Source organism: Petaurus breviceps, unplaced genomic scaffold (assembly GCF_028583685.1).
Source record: "Petaurus breviceps papuanus isolate PSGF00001 unplaced genomic scaffold, PetGlider_PUasm1.0 80, whole genome shotgun sequence".
Taxonomy (NCBI): Eukaryota; Metazoa; Chordata; class Mammalia; order Diprotodontia; family Petauridae; genus Petaurus; species Petaurus breviceps.
In genome coordinates this window covers 23533039-23556647 of record NW_027186540.1, presented here as the reverse complement: position 1 = coordinate 23556647, position 23609 = coordinate 23533039, and the positions used below count along the sequence as shown (strand labels likewise).

Here is a 23609-nt window from a genome sequence, read left to right as displayed (position 1 = left end):
CAGGAATAATTTTATTTGAAAAACATTACTCAGTTCAATTTAACTATGGGCAAGGGTATTTAAAGAAAGACACAGATCCTACCCTAAAGGAGCTTACAATCTAATATAAGGGAAAAGACAAATAACTGGTACAAATGAGAGTGTAATTCAGTATCAGTGGAAGGTCCAGGTAACATGCATTGATAAACTTGAAGATGGATATCACCTTTCAGCCAGGGAAGGGAAAGATTAAAAGAAGAGCTGTAAGGGAAGGCTTTCACAGAGATGGTAACATTCAAATTTTGCCTTAGTAAAAAGGAGTTTTTAAAAGACTGATTTTTTTTCTTTTTTGGGGGGGAAAAGAAGGGGAGGCGTAGAATCCATTCCAAGAAAAGAGATGGGAAAAACAAATACAAAAACAAAAGAGTAAAATAAGAAGCACATCCACTTTTGCTGGAATTCAGACTATGAAAGTGCACAAGAGGAGCAAAGGCTAGAAAGGTAACTTTAAAGTAGATTACATCAAGATCTGGAGCTTTACTTGATACATACTGAAGGTTTATTATGGGCATTGGAAAATCACTCAGGAAAGTTTACTCAGGATAAAATATGAATGAATCTGGGTACATTGGTGTTTTAAGAAGAGAAATCCTGAAGTAGGGTGATTGTGATACATGTAAAAATAAAGGGCCAAATACAAGAGATATTCTGGATTTGGCAACTGAAAGTAGGAAGGGTCTTAAGAGCAATACCAGCAAAACATCCAGGTGGAGTTGTGGAACATAGTTCTATATTACTTTGTAATCCTTCCCAAAACACTGAGAATTCAGCTAAAAGTGCCTCACTCTGTTACCTTCCAATGGCTAGATTAAAAAAATTGCCCAGCTATGCAGGTAATTTTCATTTTAAGCATCAATCTGTTCTTTGCTTTATCCTGTCATGAAAGAAAACCGTAGGCAGTGAGGTTGCACATTGGATATAGAATGCTGGGCCTGGAGTCAGGAAGACCTGAGATCAAATCCTGACCTCAAGATATTTACGACCTGTGTGACCTGGAAAAGTCACTTAACCTCTGTCTGCTTCAATTTCCTCAAATGTAAAATAGAGATAATAACAGCACCAAACTCAAAGGGTTGTTCATGAGGATCAAATGATATGATCATTGTAGAGTGCCTAGCACACTGCCTGGCACATAGCAAGTACTTAAAAAATGCTTATTCCCTTCCCCTTCCCTAATGAGTTTGGCCTTGGCAAAGAGAGTCATCAGCCAAAAACAAAGATGGGTGATGCATCAGACACTAGGCTTGGGAAATACAAATAAAGATTTAAAGCTTCAATCCCTTACCACTTTTCCTCCTATGTGTTACTGGCATGAAAAACACAAGAATCTCAATAATTTGGCTGCTGTGTAATCTCCCATATTACTGGAGGTCTGCATCCCAAGTCTCCTACTCATTCCTATGGTAACTTTGATGTTGAGGCTTATAATTCTAATCAAGCCTTTGCCTCTTTGTGCAATGGAAATTAGGTAGAACATTGCTCTGCTCTTCAGATGAGGAGTATAAAAAGTATGTCATGATACACAGTAACTTTCCCTTCAGTAGTAAATTTACTTTTTGAAAAATGGGGATAAACTCTGCATTAATCTATATGACACAAACATAATAGGAACATTTGTAGAGGAAGCATGGTACGAACAGGACATCAGAAATGAAAGCTCACAAAAAAAGATTTTTCATTTCCTAACTTGCTCCTTAAGCTTCAACGATGTACCATGATTCAAGCCCTGTGTATACTACTTGCTTTCCAACTTTCTGTATTATGGGTGTATCAGCTACTTTTCTTTTTCAATTCTAATATCTGTGGAAATCCACAGATTTCAAAGAAATCTAGGGCAATGTTGTTGCACAGACCAAAAGACATAGCATGCATATGTATCACTTTTATTAGTGAGCTTGAAAGGCAAAACTTCTGCTTATTATCCTTCCATATGAAAAAGAATGAGAGAAACAAAGCATATCCTTCCAGAGAAAGGTGAACTGCAGTCATCCTTCATACTAGATGGTAGAAAATTTATCTAGAAATAAACTACCCAAATGCCAGGTGAAAGAGAGAACCCTCACAAATGAAATAGACCTATAAACCAAGAAAGGGCAGTATAGGTAAGCATAAGGAAAAAAAAATTCTGGAGGAGGTAAGGGGAAAAAGGCAGGGATAAAAACTTCAGGATGTCCACTTTTAACTTTTCAAATTATTTCTTGATTTGGAAAATACAAGCTGTGGAGCAGCAAGTCATATAATTAACAGCCGTCTCAAAAGAATGCTGTATATAGGATCATTAGACCTTTAGTACAAATCCCAATACGAACAATTTGCAAGCTGCATAACCACAGACAACTCATCTCTGAGCTCCATCTGTAATTGACTGGTAACAATACTTGCATTATTATATACCTCACAGCATTGTGCTATATAAATAATAGCCATTATTTTCAGAACCCAAGCCTTTTGGTCCCACTTAATGTTCCCCTCTGATAACTGATAGCTTTTGCTTTAAAAAGTCTATAATTAAAACAAGCAAAAAAAAAAACAACAAAAAAACCCCCAAACCCACCCCCCCCCCCAAAAAAAAACACCCAAACACACCTGCTTGCTGGATTTGATTAAAAGAAACCAGAGAAAATGCACTGGGTTCAGAGTCAAAACACCTGAGTTTTCCCTATTTACTGCCTCTAGAAGCTCAGGGGAGTCCCCTTGTCTCTGAGAGCCAATGTCCTTCTCTGGTAGCGTGTTTAAAGAGGTGTCCTTTAAGGTCACTCCCAGCTCCAAAACTCAAGGGTGATTTTAAAGGTAAAGCAGACAGCCCTGCTCAGTATACTCCCAAATACCTCTATCCATTTTAGCTAGACCCACTTTTCCTATACTAGGCAATTGAGTTTTCTGCTCTGAGGAATTATCAAACTCCTTCAAGGTAGCTCTGTGCGATTCTAATGTCATCAAAACTTTGAGCAGGCACAAGCCAACTGAATGACTGAATTTAACATACTAAAATGAGAAGCTTGCTCTAAGAGGATTTTTTTTTCCACATTAGGACACTATTGAAGTCTGTGTACATGGTATATCTGCTCTTAGACTAGGCTAAACAACTAGCAAGAACTGAAAACCATTTATATGTCTCTGTAGAATATGTACAAAGAATTGTGAGAGGCTGAACTTATCCTGACTGATAATACATAGGGCTACCCCCTCAGTAATTTTGTCACAAAAGGTGACATACTGCTTGTGTTGGGAATGTTAAAGATATCTACTGGACTACTACGTCAGAATTAGGGTAATCAAACTATAAGAGTACTTTAAATATTATATAACTTGAGACATTTCTGCATACTTCAAAATTCCTTTAGTTAAGGATAAATTTCAACATACATGTTCAATTTTAAGGGAATGATAGTTACAAATAACTTAAAACTATGATTCAATTTATCATGGTACATATCACGTAATCATTCATTTTGTACGCTTAAATATCAGAAATACAAATAAAATTCCATGACCTGAATATTAAGAGTAAAGAACACAATAGTATTAAAAAAGAAACATGATAAATGAAACTGCATTTTCTTTTTCCTTCCTATTTGATAAACAATGGCCTTATGAAGAAAAACTGACAGCTAAATGGTTCATATAATCTTGGGACAACCAATTGTGAACAGCTGTTTTCTTTGGTTTCATCCTTACCTTAATCAAAATTTCTACTTGTTTTATACCATAAGATGTATAACTTTCACCAGATGGTAAAACAAAGATTGGTATCTGAACATGTTTCTAATTTTTTTCACACTTAAGGTAATGAAAATGTTTTAGCCTACACATAAGTTTTGTTTCTCTTCTGAAGAATATTAAAACTTATACTTCCAAGTAGCTAACTTTAATAAACATTTTTAAATGTTATATATTCATATGTAATTGCTTAAGAGAATGAGTAGCATGCTATTATAACTGCAAATCATAAGACCATCACAAGAATAAATAATACTAATAGAACACATTTATATAGTTTACACAGTACTTTAACATTTGCCAAGCCCTTTTCATATATTTTCTCACTTGATTTTTACAAGCTAGGAAGACAGGTGTTATCCCCTTTTTATAGATGGGGAAACTTAGGCTGAGAGAGGTTAAGTGACTTGTCCAGGGTCACGAGACTACTAAGTGTCTGAGGCAATACTACAGTTTAGGCTTTCCTAATTTCAAGTCTAGCTAATACCTCAAAATTAATTACAGGTGACCCAATTACCCTATTGCTTCACCTGTAGAGATGTATACCACATTCTACCTCCTCTGTCCCACCCCATCTATAGCCCAATTCAAATATTCCCCCTCAAATTTCTCATTGCTCTGGATCTCACCCTCCCTTATCACACTTATCTGTTTTGTTTTGTTTTATTTTACATTATACTGTAAGCAGGGTATCATAGTATCTTTTTATCCTAGTACCTAGCAGGTAGTAGATGCTCTAATAAGTATTGAGCAAGTGCTCAACTGAATTAAATTCAATTTAATTTTGAGACTGAGAGTGGGGGGAAGGAGTAATTCAAATGTGAGACTCTTATTTATGTAAATACAGTTGCAAGTGCTATGATTTTGGATACTGGCATTTCCCAGAAGGATAAAGGTTGTAGATAATTACTATTTGGGTATTGATATCTAAAAGAAAGACTAAGTATTACAACTTCCTGTTTAACTGAAGGAAAACATTTCACTTGTATTTTAAACAGGGTTGTGCAAATTTCTTTATTATCCCCCCCAAATAAGTAAAAGATGGTATGAAAATCAATTCCTTCTTCAAATTTCTAATTATAAACATCATACTAAGAAAAATGTCAGCCGAGAATCACAGAACTGTTTAATCTATTCTCCTTTTGTGAATGAGACAAATTTAAGTGCAGAAAGAGAAAGTGACCTTTCCAAGGTCTCCTCATCCCCTCTTTCCATTAGAGCACTATTTTAACTTAAAACATCAAGGCTCGGTTTGACAGTTGCTGAATGCTTATATAGGTGCTCACTTTAAGTAAAAGATGAGAAAAATTGCTCTACCAACTCCATATTGGCATTTTCTCTGAAAGTCATGCTCCTAGAGAATTACTCAAACCACCAAGAGGTTAAGAGACTGCCCTGGACCACACAGTAAGTAGGTGTTTAGAAGCAAGGAATGGTACCCAGGTATTTCTGGTCTCCAGCACTGTATCTGCTATGCCATGGTGTTTTTCATTGTATGCTGTTTATTACAGTTTGTAGAACTTTTTTTTTTTTTGGTAGAGTGTGGAGTTGGGCAAAAATTAGGAATAAATGTGGGAAATATGAGTAGTACAATCCAAGTTTAAGAAAGGGGCCTATGCATATGGCCTTTCAATCTAACTCCTTTCACTAGGTTGTTTTCTAAAAGATTAAGGCCAAAGTCTGCTTTACTCTGTTCCTGCCCTGGAGAATCTAGAATGGTCTACCTTATGCATCTTACTAATCAGAAATTCACTACACATGCTAAACTGAAAGCCAAAGGACAGAACAGAAGGTGGGTTGAGTGTGGCTATTTCTGAGAATTTTCTATTATTCCACCATACTGGTGAATACTTTGTTCCTTTGTAGATATTTAATTCAAAAAATGATGTTAATATTTTGTCTTATGAATTATTTTGTAATATTTTTACCCAGGGAAGAAATTTTAAACCAGACCTGTTGAAAATCAAATAGTCAATGAAATGGGAATCAGCACAGCAGATAATTAAGTTTATTTGTATTTATCCTAGCATGTAACAAACTGTTAGCAATAAATTTAACTCCATAATTATTCTTTGTGGAGGCTAATGTTAAAGTTATTTAATTTCTTAAACACATTTATGTATAGTAGAAAGAATACAGAATCATGAACCATCTACTCTCATTCCCTTGTTTTACAGATAGGAAAACTGAAGTACAGAGAGATATCAGTTACTTGCCAAATATCATACTGTTAGTAAACAAACGTCAGGATGTAAACCCATGTCACTCATTCCAAATATAGTTCTAATGAATAATGTAAAGCAAATGGATTAAAATTTGCTACAGATAATGCACAAAATAAATGACAGTAAGTTGAATATTTACAAAAAACCAGAACCTTTCTGCAAAAGATTAAGGTTATATTTTACCAACCACTGACAAAATAACTTCATCTTGCTCAATTTTAGACAGGACAAAGTAAACATAGAAATGATGGGATTCAAGGAGTCACATAGGAAGAATTCTTTAAAAGCAAACTTGATTACTGTTATATAATAAATGCTGTCTAACTACTTCAAAAAAATCCCAAGTTCCTTCTTGTAGGAACTACTAGGATCAATTGCAAAAGCCTTCAGTGTAACAGCTGGGAAACCCTCATGTCCACACCAGGTTATTCAAAAAGCACAGAGAGGCCCTTTCACACCTGTAGATCCAATTACCTGAAACTGGGGCTATGAAGAGGTCAAGGAAGGAGCTGCTTGGTCACTGAAAAGTGGTCCCATGGTCATGCATCTTTACTCTCCCTGATCTCACAGTGTATTTCAAAATAATATAATGGGCTGGGACATCAGATATTCAGCAGATCCACCTTATATGACAACTTCATCTACAGAATTTTCTGCCTCTATACACGCTTAACCACTGCTATAGTGCAAAAGTGGATACAGTACTCTTAACACTCTTGTAGTCTTAGCTCAGGGTTTAACCATTTTTTTTGTGTTTTGTGGGCCCCTTCTTAGAATGTTTTTTAAAGGGATAAAAAACTATGAATTACAAGAAAAAAATTATATTGAAATAAAGATTTTTTTCTCCATCTAAGTTCACATATGACCTGAATTTCTTATTTGAAAGATCTCTTGAATTTATTGTTGCCAGTTGTAATGATCAATGCTCACTCAGTCTCATCACTAACATTTACAGCTTCCTAAATCAATAACCAATCCTAACTGGTTGCTCAAGATGTCTGTCTAGCTTACTAAACAAAAAAATTTGTCTGAAATACAATTAAGTGCTTGCCTGTAAGGTACTGTGCTGGTGCTGGGGAAAGAGGTAGGGGAGCAGTAGTCTCTACTCTTAAGAAACTGACATTTTATTGGGTCAATCAGCCATAAATCTCATCCTTCTCTTTATTCCCAAACAGCTCAGCTACAAATCTTGCTCTTGAATATGGGTAAGGACCTTTTTTTGGAAGAGAAAGCAATGGAAAAAGAGAATAGAAAAAAAAAATCCATAAGGGAGAAATCCAGCTCAAGTAGAAATATCCTAATAGACAGTTCATCCCAATAGATAGTTCTTATGGGATTTCCTTGGCCATCCATTTAAGGCCCTTTACAATCTAGCCCTAACCAAAGTTTCCAAGTCATGACACCTAGTACTGTTCTAACAACACTTAAGTTTCTGTCAACTTGGACTACTTCCCCTAGGATCTTCCTTCCACATGTAAAAATCCTACTACTCAGACTCCAATTCAAGTGCTACCTCCTCCATCAAGTCTCATCATATCACCTAGAAATTGGGGGCCTATATTTTTTGTACAACTTTTATGGCACATACCACTTTCTGCCTTACTTATCAATAAAATCAAAACTTCTTGAAGTCAGGAATTGTACTAAATTCTTCCTTTCACCTCCCAGGGCACAATATACATAGGAGATAAAATAAATATTTATTAAATCAGTTTTTCTCAGTCTCCTTTTTCCTTCCAAACCTAATTCCCCCTGTAGCAAGCCCCCTTACAAAAAAAGGGGGCACTAACATTGACTACCAAATATAGATCTACTGATGGGACTTTGAGTCTGGATAGGCATATGTCAAGAAAAGGTTACTTAGAATACACATATCTAAATTGGAGATATAAAAAAAATCTCCAGGAAGCAGTTGACATATGACCCAAAGATTTGGGAAAAAAGGCAGTAAGGACAGAGGAAACCAAACAAAATGTTTTTTTCAATTCAGACCCATGTTTCAATTCAGAACATCTTTGATCCTCTCCTATGGAATAAAAGCAGCTAACCAGTTTTCTGTATAGTTTTAAAAGACCTATTTACATACTCTATCCAGCGTCAGAAATTCAAGTTGAAATCAATACAAAATTTGCTCAAGCTGAAGCACTCCCTCATTACTATCCCAGTTTAGTGCTGCTTCAGTTCCTTCCAGCCTGACTGTTTTGACTGATGCTATGTGACAAAGTATAAAGTGGGAAAATAATCAAGATAATCATTTACCTTGTTCCAATCTTTCATAATAATAGTTCTTTAAAATGTGCCAGTTACTTTTGTAGTATCTTAGAGATTATTAGGTTCTGCTTACTTGAATACGCTCAAAATTTTACAAAATCTCAGATAATATACATATTTAAAACAACAACAATTATGATTATAACTAACATTTATATAGTGCTTACTATGTGCCAGGGTATTAAGCTCAGCACATTACCATTATCTCATTTGATGCTCATAACAGTTTGAGAGGCAGGTGCTAGTATTATTCTCATCTTATGCTTGAGGAAACTGAAGCAGACAGAGGTTAAGTGACATGCCCAAGGTCATAAAGCTAGTAAATGTCTGAAGTCACATCTGAACTTGGATCTTCCTGACTCTGGGCCCAGCAATCTCTCCATTGTGACACCTAGCTGCCTGATTAAAAAGAATACCACATTATGTTCTGAGAAGATAAAAGAAGTGGGCATATGATAAGTTAAAGAGATAGAGGTTTCACTTGAAACATTTAAGTTTTATAATCCCCTCCCCCCCAAAAAAAGAATGGACACTGGGTTAAAATGAAGAATGGGCCTCAGAAAAGTTGCCCATTTAGTTCTGAGGAATAAAATCTTAAACCCATATCCAAGGCTTAACTGAGTAGCAAATGACAAGGCAGAACAATCAATTATTTCATCAAAGTACCCAACTCCATACCCACAGCTTCATTAACATCATGTTATCAAAAGAGCTTAGAGGCAGAAATCATTTTATTAAATGTTTCCCTTAGAATTCCTTCTCTTTTCAGTTCCAATTTCTCCTGAACTTAGTTCCTCCTTCAAAGAGGGGACAACATTACTCCCATACCTATATCAATCTCACCATGTTTGGTTTTTCTTCAAAAACATTTTCTCTAGTGCTCATCTGAATTGAATTAACTGTGTCAGGAAAGGTATGCTTTTCTTCTTTATGGGGCCTGAAAACATACCCCAAGTATGCCACTTTAAATATTTTGAACAAAATTTTCACTACTAATAGACTTTTCTGCGTTAAAAATAGCTTGTGGAGCCTTGAAATCTGATCTAGACAAAAATATTGTGTATAAATATATAAAGATAACCTGTGGTTCTGCACTTATTTTCCAAGCTGTATTAATGATCTTCTGTGGCTTGTCAGTGAAAAGCCAAGTCACCGCCAGCGTTTGAGGAAAACAAGGCTGGTGACAAGAGCAGATCTACCAGGACTCTCCTGTTTGTTTGTGCTTCCGTCTCCTAATGATTTCCTCTACTTCACTTACCCATAAGCCTAACCAAACAGAACAGTAATTTTTAAGTTTTAAGACATTTCTGCACTGTTTTTCGTATCTTAAGAAAGATAGGTTATCAGGAAGTGATGTAGTAGAAAGAGACAAAGGAATTATGTCTGCAACAACCATACTTTCAAGGAATCCCTGAATACTTCATGAAACCCTGGGAATTTTAAAGAACACAGGCAAAAAAAAAAGTCACTGGAAAAAAAAAGAGAGGAGTTTGGAAAGAGGGAAAGAAAAAGTAAAGCAGGTTATGTCGATAAACATTTGTAGCTTTAGTGGAGTCTTTAAAATCTCATGCAGTATTAATATTGTTCTGCTTTTATCCTTTGGCCTAATTAAGTACTATTTTATACTAAATCATTTATAAGATGCAGAGAAAATATCAACCTTAGACCTATGGATAGAGATGGCTGAAAATAAGCAATTTATCTTTCCTTAACTCTGCACCTATTTTTTTTTTTTGCTTTTTGGAGGGCAACTGGGGTTAAGTGACTTGCCCAAAGTCACACAGCTAGTAAGTGTGTCAAGTGTCTGAGGCTGGATTTGAACTCAGGTCCTCCTGACTCCAGGACCGGTGCTCTATTCACTGCACCACCTAGCCGCTCCTTTGTACCTATTTTTATACAATACTTCAGCCAACTTGTACTATATATAAAATTAGCGGTCTTATTTTAGGACTGTCACATGAGAAAATGGGACTACTAAATTTAACTGTAAAAAACTGGGTTTCCTATTTGCATAGGAAATAGTCATTGCTTAAGTACTAGTTATATAACCTTTAATTCTTTGAATTCCACTTCTCCTTTAAAATTAAATCATAAAGAGAAAGGATAAGACATTTTGATTAATAAGTGCCAATTAAATTTATTAAAACTTGTGTTTGTATAATGTAGTTTAAACTTTCTTAAATGACAAACATGTATATCTTCTAGTGCTGCGCAGACAGTAAAAAATATATATGTGTATATATATGTGTGTGTGTATATATGTATACACACATGCACATACAAATATATATGCACATATATATGCACTGAGCAAAAAAAAAGCATATTAGCAAGAAAATGCTTGGAAGGTTAATGGTGAAGCCAAATGAGAAGGCTCTCAATGGCATAGCAAGCACACTTGGGGAACTGACTTCATATACTCATTCTAAAGCCCATGTAAAGGGAGCAACAATTAGCATGGGAAGAGCAGCTGTCACTAAGCCCTAGCAACAGCATTAAGCAGCTACTTGCTTCCCAACTTACCATCTTCCTTTTCCTTTCTGCAATCTGCTCCTCTGATTCCATTTCTACTTCATTGCTAATAGCAGTTTTTTCTTCTATATCATCAATAAAATCTGGCTCCTGAAAGATGGAAATGACTGCTTTACAGAAGCTCCACTAGTTCATCTAAAAACTAGGGAAATCTACTAACTGCATAGAGGTGCTAAAATGTCCTTAAACCACTATGTCAAAAGTAAACAACCAGTTAACTGCTGCAACAATTTGTAAACTACAACCTATTTAGACCTATTTTTGAAACTAAACGTCTCCTGATTCAAGAAGCTGCTCAAATCCAAGCATCCAAGAGTTTTCTTTTGTAATTATATCTCACAAAATTCTTATCAGTGAAGAACCCTCAAAATTTTTCAGAGGTTGTTTACACAGTAAAGACATAAACATAATCTTATGCTATATATTTGCATTCATCCCAAAACCATATAATGATACACCTGCCCATCGTCACACTGCTTAACAGTGCCTTGCACATATTAGGCAGTCAAATAGTTGGTGATTCACAACCTGAGATGACCTTACTTTCCAGGATAATTATAAGCAGCTACAGAGAAAAGATAAAGGTATTTGAAATTGAATAACAAAACAAAACAAAATGCCCTCACTTAATTTTTGTGATGCCTACAAAATTCTGTTTCTTAGTGACTAAATGATCTAAAACTCACACAAACCACCACCACCACCAAAAATAAGAACATCATTAAATTTGAAAAATAAACACTAAGATATCTCAAAAATCTCATTGGCTCTTGATTGATTTTTACACTACTCGAAACAAGATTATTTGATTCTATTTTTGTCAAAGAAACAGAAAAGAAGTTTACTGCTGAATACTAAAATGACTTGAACATTTATCACAGAATCAAGGAAATCAGGGAAAAACCATCATGAAGATTCTGATTTTGCCTAGGTTTCTTTAATGAAGCCAGTATGAAAATTATGGAAAAGCCTACATTCAAGAGAAAGGAAACCTATCAAAAAGTATAAACCTCTGTTTTTACCAAAGTAGTACTATCCAAGAATGAAATAAACTCTCAATTACCCTTCTTTAATGATGACACTGCAGGTACAAATTTTGGTAGAATCTGTACTTTAACTAAGACAATGGACTTACTTAAAAAATATGTATATTCAAAAGCAATGTTACTGTACATGAAGAATTTGGGCTTTAAAAAATAACAATATTAATAAAATCCTTCCCTTTTGCTTTATAAAAGTTCATTATATTCTCTGAAAGTCAATATTTGCATTGTGTATATTTCAGTACCTGGTTATTTGATATAGATAGTCTCAGTGGAGAAAGTTTTCTTTGTTTATTATCTGGGCTCCTCATTTTGTTGGTGGCACTTTCACAATCCAAAGTTATATTCTGATTTTGTGTTTCTTTTTCTTTTGAAATGTCCTTCTCTTTTTTTCCTTTTTTCCTTCTGGTTTCATAACCACTATTGATATTTTCCGTTGGTTCAGAACACCGTTTTAAAACTGGACATTCAGGATTTTCTTTGAGGCACGCACAATCTACCTTATACTTGCTGGGGGTGGGAGAGAGGAAATGTATAGTTAATATTTATTAAGAAATGTGATTATAAGAACCAATTTAATAATCTATTTTAAAATGTCTGGAGTTATGATTTTCTAAATTTATTTTAATTACAGACAGTTGAATCCGATTTTATAGGAGGAAAACAGAAATATAATTAAGAACTGAGTTTCTCATCAAAGACTGAAACCCCAATTGGGGATGTGACAAAATACATAATAAATGCATAGATATTACAAACTTATTCATAACTCTAAATAGTAAAATTACGGTCAATATCTTTTAAATGGGCATCTACTATGCACTTTTGGGTTCCAGGAGAATGCTTTTTCTCTCTAATTAGTGTCCCAAAGTAGGCACATGATCATAAGACTAAGGCTTAGTCCTAAAAGATTTTAGTGTTAGCCTTGGTTGATCTCCTTTTTTCAAGAGTTGAAACAACAAAGGCCAAAAGAAATTAAGTGACTAATTTAAGGTGACAAGCTTAGTAACAGGAGCTGGCATCTGAACTTAGATCTTCTCCAAATGTAACAGAAACATTCAAAATAATCTTCTTGACCTTGGAGTAACACTTTTCAAAAACTAATCCTATTACCACTAGATGTCACACTAGTGCATAATTAAACTATCAACAAATGTGGTAGCAAGAAATGAAATACAAGTTTGCCTTTAAAAAGAAAAAAGAGAAAGTCAAATTCTAAATTGGTAAAGGTGAGGAAATGCCTTATAGTTAAAGCATTAAGCCAAAAATCACAATTACTACTAAAACTAAGCTCAAACAGGCATAAGAAAATAAGTGAAAATCAACAATACTGATTTAAAGGTTAGTACATTAATAAACTTTTAATTAAAGTTCTAATAAAATCTATGTTCAAGGATGCATTTAATGAAAGGCAAATGTAAAACAAATGTAAAGGTACCTATTATGACTTTGTAATTTTATAATGCTTTTATATTCTCTTCTACACTATAACTATTGTATATTTGTTGTATAGTTTTTTTTTTTTCTTTTTGGAGGAGGGAAGGTAGGGCAATTGGGGTTTATTGTACAGTTTTGCACATTTATGTATCATACCTCCCATTCCACCCTGTTAAGCTCCTTAAGCATTATATCTTAATTATCTTTGTATTTTCTCTATGGTAGTTCTTTGCACATTTGCCAAGTTTTAAATAAACAGTTATAGAAGAAAAGGACAGTACCACCCCTACCCCAACTAGAGGACAGCTTCTGGAATAGCAGTCCCCTCACCCTTTGAGCCTTGCTGAAAAAGATGCAAACCAAGGCTTTCCAGAACTTGGGTCTCTCCCACCACCTGGGGACTCTCTTATTTTTTCAGGGAAGAGTGTTCCAGCTTCTTTCTCTATTTCTTCATTAGCCCATTTTCTGGTAGTAGCAGCAGTACTGAAGACTTTTATGAGTTATGGTGGCATGTCTGGCTCCTGCTTCCTGAGGTCAGCTCAGGTACTCAGTAGCCAGCTTGGGGAGAGCCATCCATGTAGGCCCCAGCCCTGTTGGACAGGAGCAAAGGAGTGAGAACATGCCAATCAGACATGCCACCATCACTCATCACCACCAATGGAGATAAGAGGGGATAGAGAAATAGGGAACATTTAACAAAAAAATCTACTTTTGGGACAAGCTAGGTAAACTGTACAACCTACTGCTAGTGTTCACTGGAGGATTTTTTTTTAAAAGCAATCGGGGTTAAGTAACTTGCTCAAGGTTACACGGCCAGTTATTATTTCTGGGTGTGGTGCTGAGTATCTGAGCCCGGATTTGATCCAGGTCATCTCGACACTGGAGCCGGTGCTCTTACTCGCTGAGCCACCTGGCCGCCCCTAAGCAATTGGGGTTAAGTAACTTGCTCAAGGTTACAGGCCAGGCGTTTCTGGGTGGGTGCTAAGTGTCTGAGCCCTGGATTTGATCTCCAGGTCTTCTCAACCCTGGAGCCGGTGCTCTTATTCGCTGTGCTACCTGGCTGCCCCATTTTTTTTTTTCACTGGAGGATTTTAGCCTCTATTTCAACATGTCGGACTGAGCTTAAAACAAACTGCCAGTATGCCATGCACAGAAAGCAGGATTTTGTCACTGAGACATGTAAAGTGTCAGTGGTACTCAGCTCTGCATTTCTTTTCTTTTTCAGCTGCCTATTCCTATTCCTAGTCCTGGATTTGGTGGGAACAGCTACAATTTTGAAAGCAGCTCCTGGCACATGTGATTTCTGTTAGTCTCAGAATCATGTTGCCAAATGGCCTAGCACAGCACCAACCTTGCTTTATAATTAAAATCATCTGGTTTAAACCTGATACCAATCACCTGATTACTATCTTAAGAATTTATTTGCCCCATAAACCAAAAGCTTAATAGTATTCTTAAAAATTTGTTTAGTTGAAGCATTAAGTAAAATACTAAATCAAAAGTATATAATACAAGCATTTTGGGAAAAAGGTTTATTATTCAAGATTTTGTTCTGGCCACAGATTCAAAATTTAAAATGAGAGCAAAATCCTTCTTTGCCACAGTCTAAAGCAAAGATTACTATAAAATTAACCCGTAAACTACAATAGATTAAAAAAATTTTTTTTTTAAGTCCTCAAGATTCTGTCTTAGACCCACATAAGGGAAGCTGTGCCTGGAAAATAATGACCAAGAAGGAACACTAGATATAAGTGCAGAAGAGATCAAAGCTTAAAAAAAAAAATCCAGCATATCTTTTAAACAAAGTGAACAAATAAAAAGAAAATGCAGAGAAAATTGCCATTGCTACAGCTATATACAGGATATCCAAAAGTCTTACTACAGTTTTCAGTTTTAATACTACATTAACACTTCTGTGACAACCTGGACATCAAGTCAGAATGCTTATTATCTGTGAACTGCTGCTAAGGACCATTATTATGAAGTGCTGTTTTCATAAAATTAAGGAAGAAAGATCAAAGCAAAAAAAAAAAAAAAAAACCAACGATATACCTCACCTAGATGGTGAGCCCTAGACTTTTACAACTATGACAGTGAATAATGAAACAGTATCAGAGTTCTGTTTTGCTTTATATCTTTTCAGAGAATCCGATAACAGAACCATAGAGAGAAAGGCTAAGTATAATGCTTTAGTATTAGGCTACTCAATTCCTGATAGTCCTCAGCTAAAGACCTCCAAGTTATCTGCTCTAGAAGCAGTGTCAACAATCCATTTTGGGAAGGGAAGATGCAAGCTACAAGAAACTGACAGAACAAAGAAAAAAGGTATGAAACTGAGGAAGATGAAATTTGATTTTCAATTACATCTACATTTATTTTAGCCTTATTATTTTGTATTCTTTAGTCATATTCTGGGATGCTAATACTCCTTGAATTGGTTTGTCAAGACCTCAAATGTTATTATAGAACACCATATGGTTGCATTACTATTATTTTGGAAATGTACAAAAAACAGAAGCACCTTTTTTGGTACCATTTCTGCTCACATTCAACTCTGATATTTAAGGTGACAGAGAAATGAGAGAATCATTAGAAGTTATTTGTAGGTTCAACCTTACATTACAGCATTATCAACTTAACTAGTGAGAAAGAGATTTAATTCTTTTTCATTGTTTAAGAAATTATGGTAGCAGAGCCCAGAAATCCCTAGACTTTTAAAAAAGTATCTCTTTCCCTATATGAGTCAGCTTTATTCCCCACTGACAAAGTACCCCAAAGTATCTGTGTACTGGTTTAATAGTATTCTTTTTTTTTTAGAGGGGAAGGTAGGGCTACTGGGGTTAAGTGACTTGCCTAAGGTCTCACGGATACGTGTGTGTGTGTGTGTGTGTGTGTGTGTGTGTGTGTATGTTGTATCTGAGGCCGGATTTGAACTCAGGTCCTCCTGACTCCAGGGCCGGTGCTCTATTCACTGCACCACCTAGCTGCCCCAATAGTATTTTTATATCGAATATTTTAATTCCCAATCCTTGCTACTTCTCTCAGCCCCAGGACACTTGATTACTTGGGGGAAGGTAAGAATGAAAGAGAAGAGATGGAAACACTTGACTTTATTGGTATAAGGAAATTCCAGTTGAGGCTTTAATTTTACCAATGTAGATGGGCACTTTCTCTGCAATTTATAATCTTAGAATGGCCTGTGGCATTGATTTGCCCAGAGTCACACTGCCAGTATGAGTCAGAGGTGGGTCTTCCTAATGCTAAAGCCAGGTCACTATGAAACACCACCTTGTCCACCTTACCTTTCTTAAAGAGAAAAAGGATTTTTTTGACTGAAAAATTTATGGTTACTGTCATCTGAAACTAGAAACACAGTAATTAAAAGTATTTCTGCTTAAAATTCTCTTTCCTTTCTTTTAAAGAAAGATAAGCCATTCCCAGATACTGTATTGGATGAAAATATTTATGGATTTTTTCTCTTTTGAATGGCTTTTATGAAACAAAAATCAATCGACTGTTGAAATTTCACAAATCAGACCACCTTTTCCAATGAATTTAAATCCTTTCTTCTATGTACAAAACAAATAACAAAACCTAAAAAAATCATCCTCAGAAGCTAATGGTATCAAAGAATGATAATTGTCTATGGATTTTAAAAGGCATTATGTTATATATCCAAAATTACTTCTAATTACTAAAATTATTTTTAAATGAATAAAAATTTGCCTCATCATGTCTAAAGCAATGATAATTGAGAAAGCTATCCCTTAATCTTTTACTAATGGTAGAGTAGGAGCACTTTTGTGAAACACAAAACAAAAAATTTTAATAGATTACATTAGAAATAGTAAGTAGTAACTACATATAGTTTATTACTCAAGTCCTGTGACTATTTAAAAAAACATGTATGCAAAATGGCAACTCTTACACGTACCAATTTCCATAGTCAAAATCAAAAGCAATAGTAATTTCAGTTCCTTTTGGAATGCTCTGGATGGAGTAAATATAAAGATGAATGGTTCCATCTTCAATGACATGCCTCACCTAGAACGCAAATAAAAATGAAGCTTAGTCCACAATTCGTTAAAAATAATTTTTTTAATCTAAATAAAATAATGCAGACAATATTAAATTTTTTTTTTTGCTTTTTTGGAGGGGGGAAGGCAGGGCAATTGGGGTTGTGACTTGCCCAAGGTCACACAGCTATTAGGTGTTAAGTGTCTGAGGCTAGAATTGAACTCAAGTCCTCCTGACTCCAGGGCCGCTGCTCTATTCACTGTACCACCCAGCCACTCTGACAATATTAATTTAAGAGTATATATTAAAAACCTATGTGTGCATTCATTATGCTAGGTTCCTTGAAAATACTGAAATTTAATGAAATAATGATACTGATTTTAGGCTGGCTTATAAATCAATCTTATTAGTATAATCACAATTAGTAATTGTTCAATTAACTGAAACTTAGAAAATCTATTTACGTAAACCATAAAAATCTTCTTGCCTAAATGGTTAGGCAGTTTTTATCTTTACAGGGTATCCTAGGATTTTAGAACTGACAAGAATCTTAGGGATCATATGGTACAACAACTTCCTCATTTTACAGATGAGGAAAATTGAAGCTAAGAGGTTAAATGACTTACAAGGTAAGGGGGTAGTAGTAAGGGAAAGTGCAAAGGCAGGGCCTGAACCCCAGCTGTCTGACTCCAAATCCTGTGCTTTCCCCCCCACCCCCTTCTTTATACTATGCTACTCGCCATCTGCTAAAGTACCAAATCAGATCACAAGCTTCATGCAGAATGAACTAGATGACCTAGAATAAATATACATCTTTGTAATTAGCATACCACAAGTGTCCTTGTATTTTTGTGAGAACACTAAAAGATTTTTGAAAAATCACAATTAAAGGAAAGGTGTCATCACAACTCTTTAATGAAGAAATCCATGAAAGGTCACATATCCCTAAACAGTAAATAAGATATGATTTTCAGCTGAGAAAAATGCTGCACAACAGCAAATCAGTCATTAAGATTGATTTTTTAAAGAGTCAAAATGTTACCTCTATTTAAAACCACAAAAACAGCCTACCTCTGCATTTGGTGTACAAGAACGCCTAATGAATCGAGCCTCATTTCCAAAAGTCCTTGCATCAACACACATTTCTAACCCGTGAAATTTAGAGTAGAAGAGAACAAAAGGATATGGCCTGCAAAGGAAAAATGCTATCATTCACTGGCATTTTAACATGGCAAATTATTAAATTTCAAAAATTTATGTTCTGATTATATCTAATTTATTGCAAAAGAGAATTAAAGTATAGATTAAAATAAGTCATAACATTACAGTGAAGTGGTTTATTTTAGTGGGATGAGTAATGTTTCTAATAGTCATATTTTTTTGTGTACAGAAATTTAAAAAGAAACATGAGACAAAACCCATCATAAACACACCAGCCATCTCCCTTTTCCCCTGATTTTTATGTGTGTCATGTTTGGATCTGATGGATTCTTTGAGACTCTAACTTAAGTAATCTATGTTCAAGATGGAGGAAAAACATTGGGAAAATTAAAGAATAAACATATATTTAATGAAAATTCTCTTTCCCTCTGCACTGCCGAGAACATAGAATAAATATTTTTCAGCTTATAAACTTTTAGAATATAGAAATACCTCTGGTAAATTTACCCATAAGGTAATGTTTGTTAACTATAAAAGATTCTACTATTGATGTACACATGTACGTTACCTTAAGCAAAACACACATCTGGAAATCCAGAGTTTACAAGAATAAATTACTGAGTCAGTATACCCTGTCAAAGAAGCAATCACTACAGGATATTTTTACATTGTAACTTTTTAGTGCAATTAAAATGACTTTATAGATCACATATATCTACACATGCAACACAAGCCATGGCACCTCTGTTTATATGGAACTGTCAAAACAAATCTTGCAGTTAACAAGCACATGTAATAAGAAACATTGAATAATTAGTGGGTGGCATGTAGGACACCAGATTTAAAAGTTAATTACTGGTTAAAATAGTCAAGAAACAAGCAATGACCTGGGATTTATGCAACTACATCCTACTGAAATTCCCAGAAGCTAATGAGATGATAGCTGCCAATGAATCATAATCGCTATACTTCTGGATTATATAAGATCAAAAACAGTCATAACTGCATACAACTACATATTATTGAAGCTTTGGGGAAATTAGCAGAGAAAAGTGAGTCAAAATGTGACTCTCATTCTTTGCTAGCATCATGGAAGAGTCAACAGTGCCAGATTTTGCCCTACTCGGTTTAGAAAGTATGTGATTATGACCTATTGATGGTACTATCATCTTCCCACACTCTAGTGTTTATGATATGAAAGAACTGTATAGCTTTTGTACAAGGCTCCCTAACAGTGAGGATCCCTGCTAGGTGTGGTGCCACATATCTGTAATCCCTGCTACTGGCAAGGCTGAGTCTGGAGGATCTATTGATTTTAAAAATTCAAAGCTATAGTGGGCTGAACAGATCAGGTCTCAGAGTCTAGCATCAATATGGTACAACCCCTGGGAACAGGGGGTTGACAAGTGGCCTAAGGAAGTAAACAGGCCTAGATTAGAAATGAAGCAGGTCATAAGTCTAATGTCAATCATTAGTGATACTGGGCCCACTGAGTGGCCCCTGAACTTCTCTTTCATTGAGACCAAGAGACAATCAAAATAAACTTACTTACAAGAGCTTCCCTCTCACACTATTTTCCATAGGTACTATTTTAATTTGTTTATTAAGACAATTAGAAGATAGATAAAACTCTATTAAGGGATATTTTTACAAAAGTGAAATATTTTAAACTTTTTTTTTAATAAAATGTTCCTTTAGATATCACCTCATCATCTTAAAGAGTTTGAATGACCTTAGAACTTATACGTGTTATACATGTCTAATTCTCTCAATTTCTTGCTGAAACTTGGCTCTAGAGCAATGGCTCTCAACCTTCTTTCATTTTTTTTTTCTCAGAGTAGAGTAAAGCAATCAAAACATAGTGAAAATTTAAACTAATAATAAAAAACAGTTCCTGGATAGTTGGGCCTTCAAACCCCTTACCCAGGCCTGCAGGTGAGGATAAATTTTAAGTCTTTGAGAAAAAAAAGCTATTGCAGGACCTTTCAGATGCCAGGCCAGAAAGCCCAGTCAGTAAACTATAACTGGGGGAAGGAGCTGTAGAATGGAGAATTTGAATGTAGGGGTCACATTTTGCTGCATGATCTTTGAGAACTACCTCCCTTTTAGAGAAATGAAAGGATCTGCCTTCATTATTATTTCAAAATGGGCAGTTTTAACCATTAAGAAAATTGGGGAAAAGTAGTTATAGATTAGTGCTGGCAAAAAAGTCAGAAATTTTATTTTAAAGTAAAATGATAAATTTACTTTAAAGAAAGTAGCAAAGACAACAACAACAATAATAATTATAAATTAAATATGTACCTCTTAAAGAAATATCCATTAGCTTCAAACTGCTCTCTTAGCATGAACTTCCCTCTATATTCAATAATAAGGGCATCAGGAGGCAAATCTTTGGCAGATTTCAGAATTTTCTTATTCTTTTGTATATAGCTCTAAAAAAAATGTCAAATTTTAAAACACAATCAGCTTAGATATTATCAATACCACTAATTGCTTTATTAGAAAATAAAAGTACAATGCTACAAGTTTTTTTCCCCAATGTTTCACAGTTACCTCTACAGGGGGCTTGAAGATCAGATTGCTGACATTTGATTCTGATTTGTTATTCATCTCTTTCTTATCATTTCCGTTGCCTAATCGTAAAGCTATTCTTTGTGCCTCTCTCTGGACACCTTCACTGTACTGGTTATTATTTGCTTCCTCATAACGATCCATCCAAGCTTTGATTTTAGTCTCCCATCCAAAATTTGACCCATCAGAAGGCTCAATCTCTGGAGCTGAGCCCTAGGGAAAAAAAATCACAGCAAATTTACTATAACATATACACTCACTAAGAATTAAAGTACTGGGCAGCTAGGTGGCGCAGTGAATAGAGCACTGGCCCCGGAGTAAGGAGTACTTGAGTTCAAATGTGACCTCAGACACTTAACACAAAAAAAAAACTAGCCATGTGACCTTGGGCAAGTCACTTAACCCCAACTGCCCTCCAAAAAGGGGGAAAAAAAAGTGCTAACCTACATACTATAAAAACAGAAATAATCTATGAGAATGTACTATCAACACAGAATTATTAGATTAGGAAATTATTTTATTATCCTATTAGATTAGGAAAATGATTTTGTTTCCTAAGGCAGCACTGCTAAAAAAAAAATATCACACCATAGTAGTTAGCAACATCTTACAATGTAGCAAGGGTGTCGAGAAAGCTCAAAGGATATGGGCAAGATAGGCCAGGATAACAACTATTCAGTGATTAAGTCATCTGTCTGACCCAAAACTTGATCTGAAAAACTATCAACCTATATACTGTAGGTAAGAGACAAACTGATTTTCTGAGTTACTATCACATGCTTAAGATCTAAAAATTTCTATTAAAAAAAGGTTAATAAAAGCTAAGGTATATTCCTTTTTTCCCCTTAAAATTTATTATTTATTTTTAGTTTTCAACATTCACTTCCATAAGTTTTAAATTTTCTCCTCTTCCCTTCCCAAGATGGCAGGCAATATGTTATGGCAATACACACATTCCTATTAAACGCATTTTCTTTTTTTTTAATTGCATTTTTGGAGGGCAATTGGCGTTAAGTAACTTGCCCAAGGTTACATGTATTAAACACATTTTCATATTAGTCATGTTACACTGAAGAATTATAATGAAAGGGAGAGACCACGAGAAAGAAAAAACAAAACAAAAAAGAAAGTAGTCTGCTTCACTCTGTATTCCAACTCCATAGTTCTTTATCTGGATGTGGATGGCATTTACCATCATGAGTCCTTTGGAACTGTTTTTCATCCTTGCATTCCTGAGAAGGGCTAAGTCTATCAAAATCAGTCACTGCACACTGTGGCTGTTTCTGTGAACAATATTCTCCTGGTTCTGCTCACTTCACTCAGCATCAGTTCATAATAAGTCTTTCCAGGATCTTCTGAAGGCTAACTGTTCATTTCTTATAGCACAATAGTATTCTATTACATCCATATACCACAACTTGTTCAGCCATTCCCCAACTGATGAACATCCTCTCAATTTCCAGTTCTTGGCCACCAGAAAAAGAACTGCTATAAATATTTTTGTACACGTGGGTCCTTTTCCCATTTTTATTATCTCTTTGGGATACAGTCCTAGAAGTGGTATTGCTGGGTCAAAGGAGCTAAGGTGTATTCTGAAGAAATGTCTTAAAAGTGCTTAATTCTAAGATTGGAAATCTACACCTCTTGGCCAAATGTGAAATAGTTAAAATCCCAAACATAGATCATGATGAGAACATTGTTTCTAAGCTTGGCTGTATTCTATAAACTCCATTTCTTTGAAAGTTGAAATTAAATTATATAGCTAGACAAGATTCATAAATAGCAGATGAAACATAACACCCAACCTCCACCAGTGTATTAAAAGGTTTAAAGGCAAATGGAGGGGAAATTTATATACGGAATCTTAGTGAAGTTTTACCTTGCAACATGCACTTTATGAATTTACAAGTATGTATGACAGAAATCTGTGAATATTTAAAATCATATTCAGTGATTCAAAACTATAATATTAAGTAATTGGACAGGATTATATATTACAAGTATTTTCTTTCCTGTGAAGAAAAACTGAAGAATATTGAAACTGTATTCTATGAATACACAGATTTAAACTCAAATTAAAAGTGAGAATAGCACTCAATTTATTTTAGTTATGATAGACCCAAAATCTTAAAATTGCACATGGACTGAATATCCTGTGCCAGCTTTGTAATGCATTAAAAAGAATTACTAGATAACAAATATGACACTACCCTAATTTTGAGTGACCATACTATATATATTTTAATAGTTTTTAGAAGTCTTTGCCACTGGCATTAGGGACAGATTATATACTAAAAGCATATTTTTTCCTAGTTATTAATTGCCAAAAGAGAAAATCACTCTATGTGTTCTTGCTCAAAATTGTAAAATAATTCTACAAATTACATACAGAACTGTGTAAAAATCAAAGTAGTAATTTTATACCAATAAATAAAAATAAGCACATATTCCAACTAATTCAAGAATGAAAAAGAAAGGGGCAGTTAGGTGGCACAGTGAGAGTCAGGAGGATCCTGAGTTAGGATCCAGCCTCCAGACACACACACACACACACACACACACACACACACACACACACACACCAGCCCCC

The 23609-nt window shown here is 35.0% G+C and overlaps 1 protein-coding gene across 7 annotated transcripts in view; it reads right to left on the bottom strand.

The window, feature by feature from the left end:
* The window catches only part of LOC138176057 (inactive histone-lysine N-methyltransferase 2E), a 90727-nt gene that overhangs the window by 12989 nt on the left and 54129 nt on the right, over positions 1-23609 (bottom strand). For 6 of the 7 annotated variants that reach the window (XM_069106805.1, XM_069106801.1, XM_069106800.1 and 3 more), the window contains 6 exons: positions 21002-21232; positions 20750-20880; positions 18356-18473; positions 17202-17311; positions 12076-12340; positions 10779-10877 (listed from right to left, as the gene is read on the bottom strand). In XM_069106805.1, coding sequence (XP_068962906.1) covers positions 10779-10877; positions 12076-12340; positions 17202-17311; positions 18356-18473; positions 20750-20880; positions 21002-21232 — 954 coding nt within the window. The remainder of the gene's footprint in view (positions 1-10778; positions 10878-12075; positions 12341-17201; positions 17312-18355; positions 18474-20749; positions 20881-21001; positions 21233-23609) is intronic. The other variant, XM_069106803.1, reaches the window with a different exon arrangement.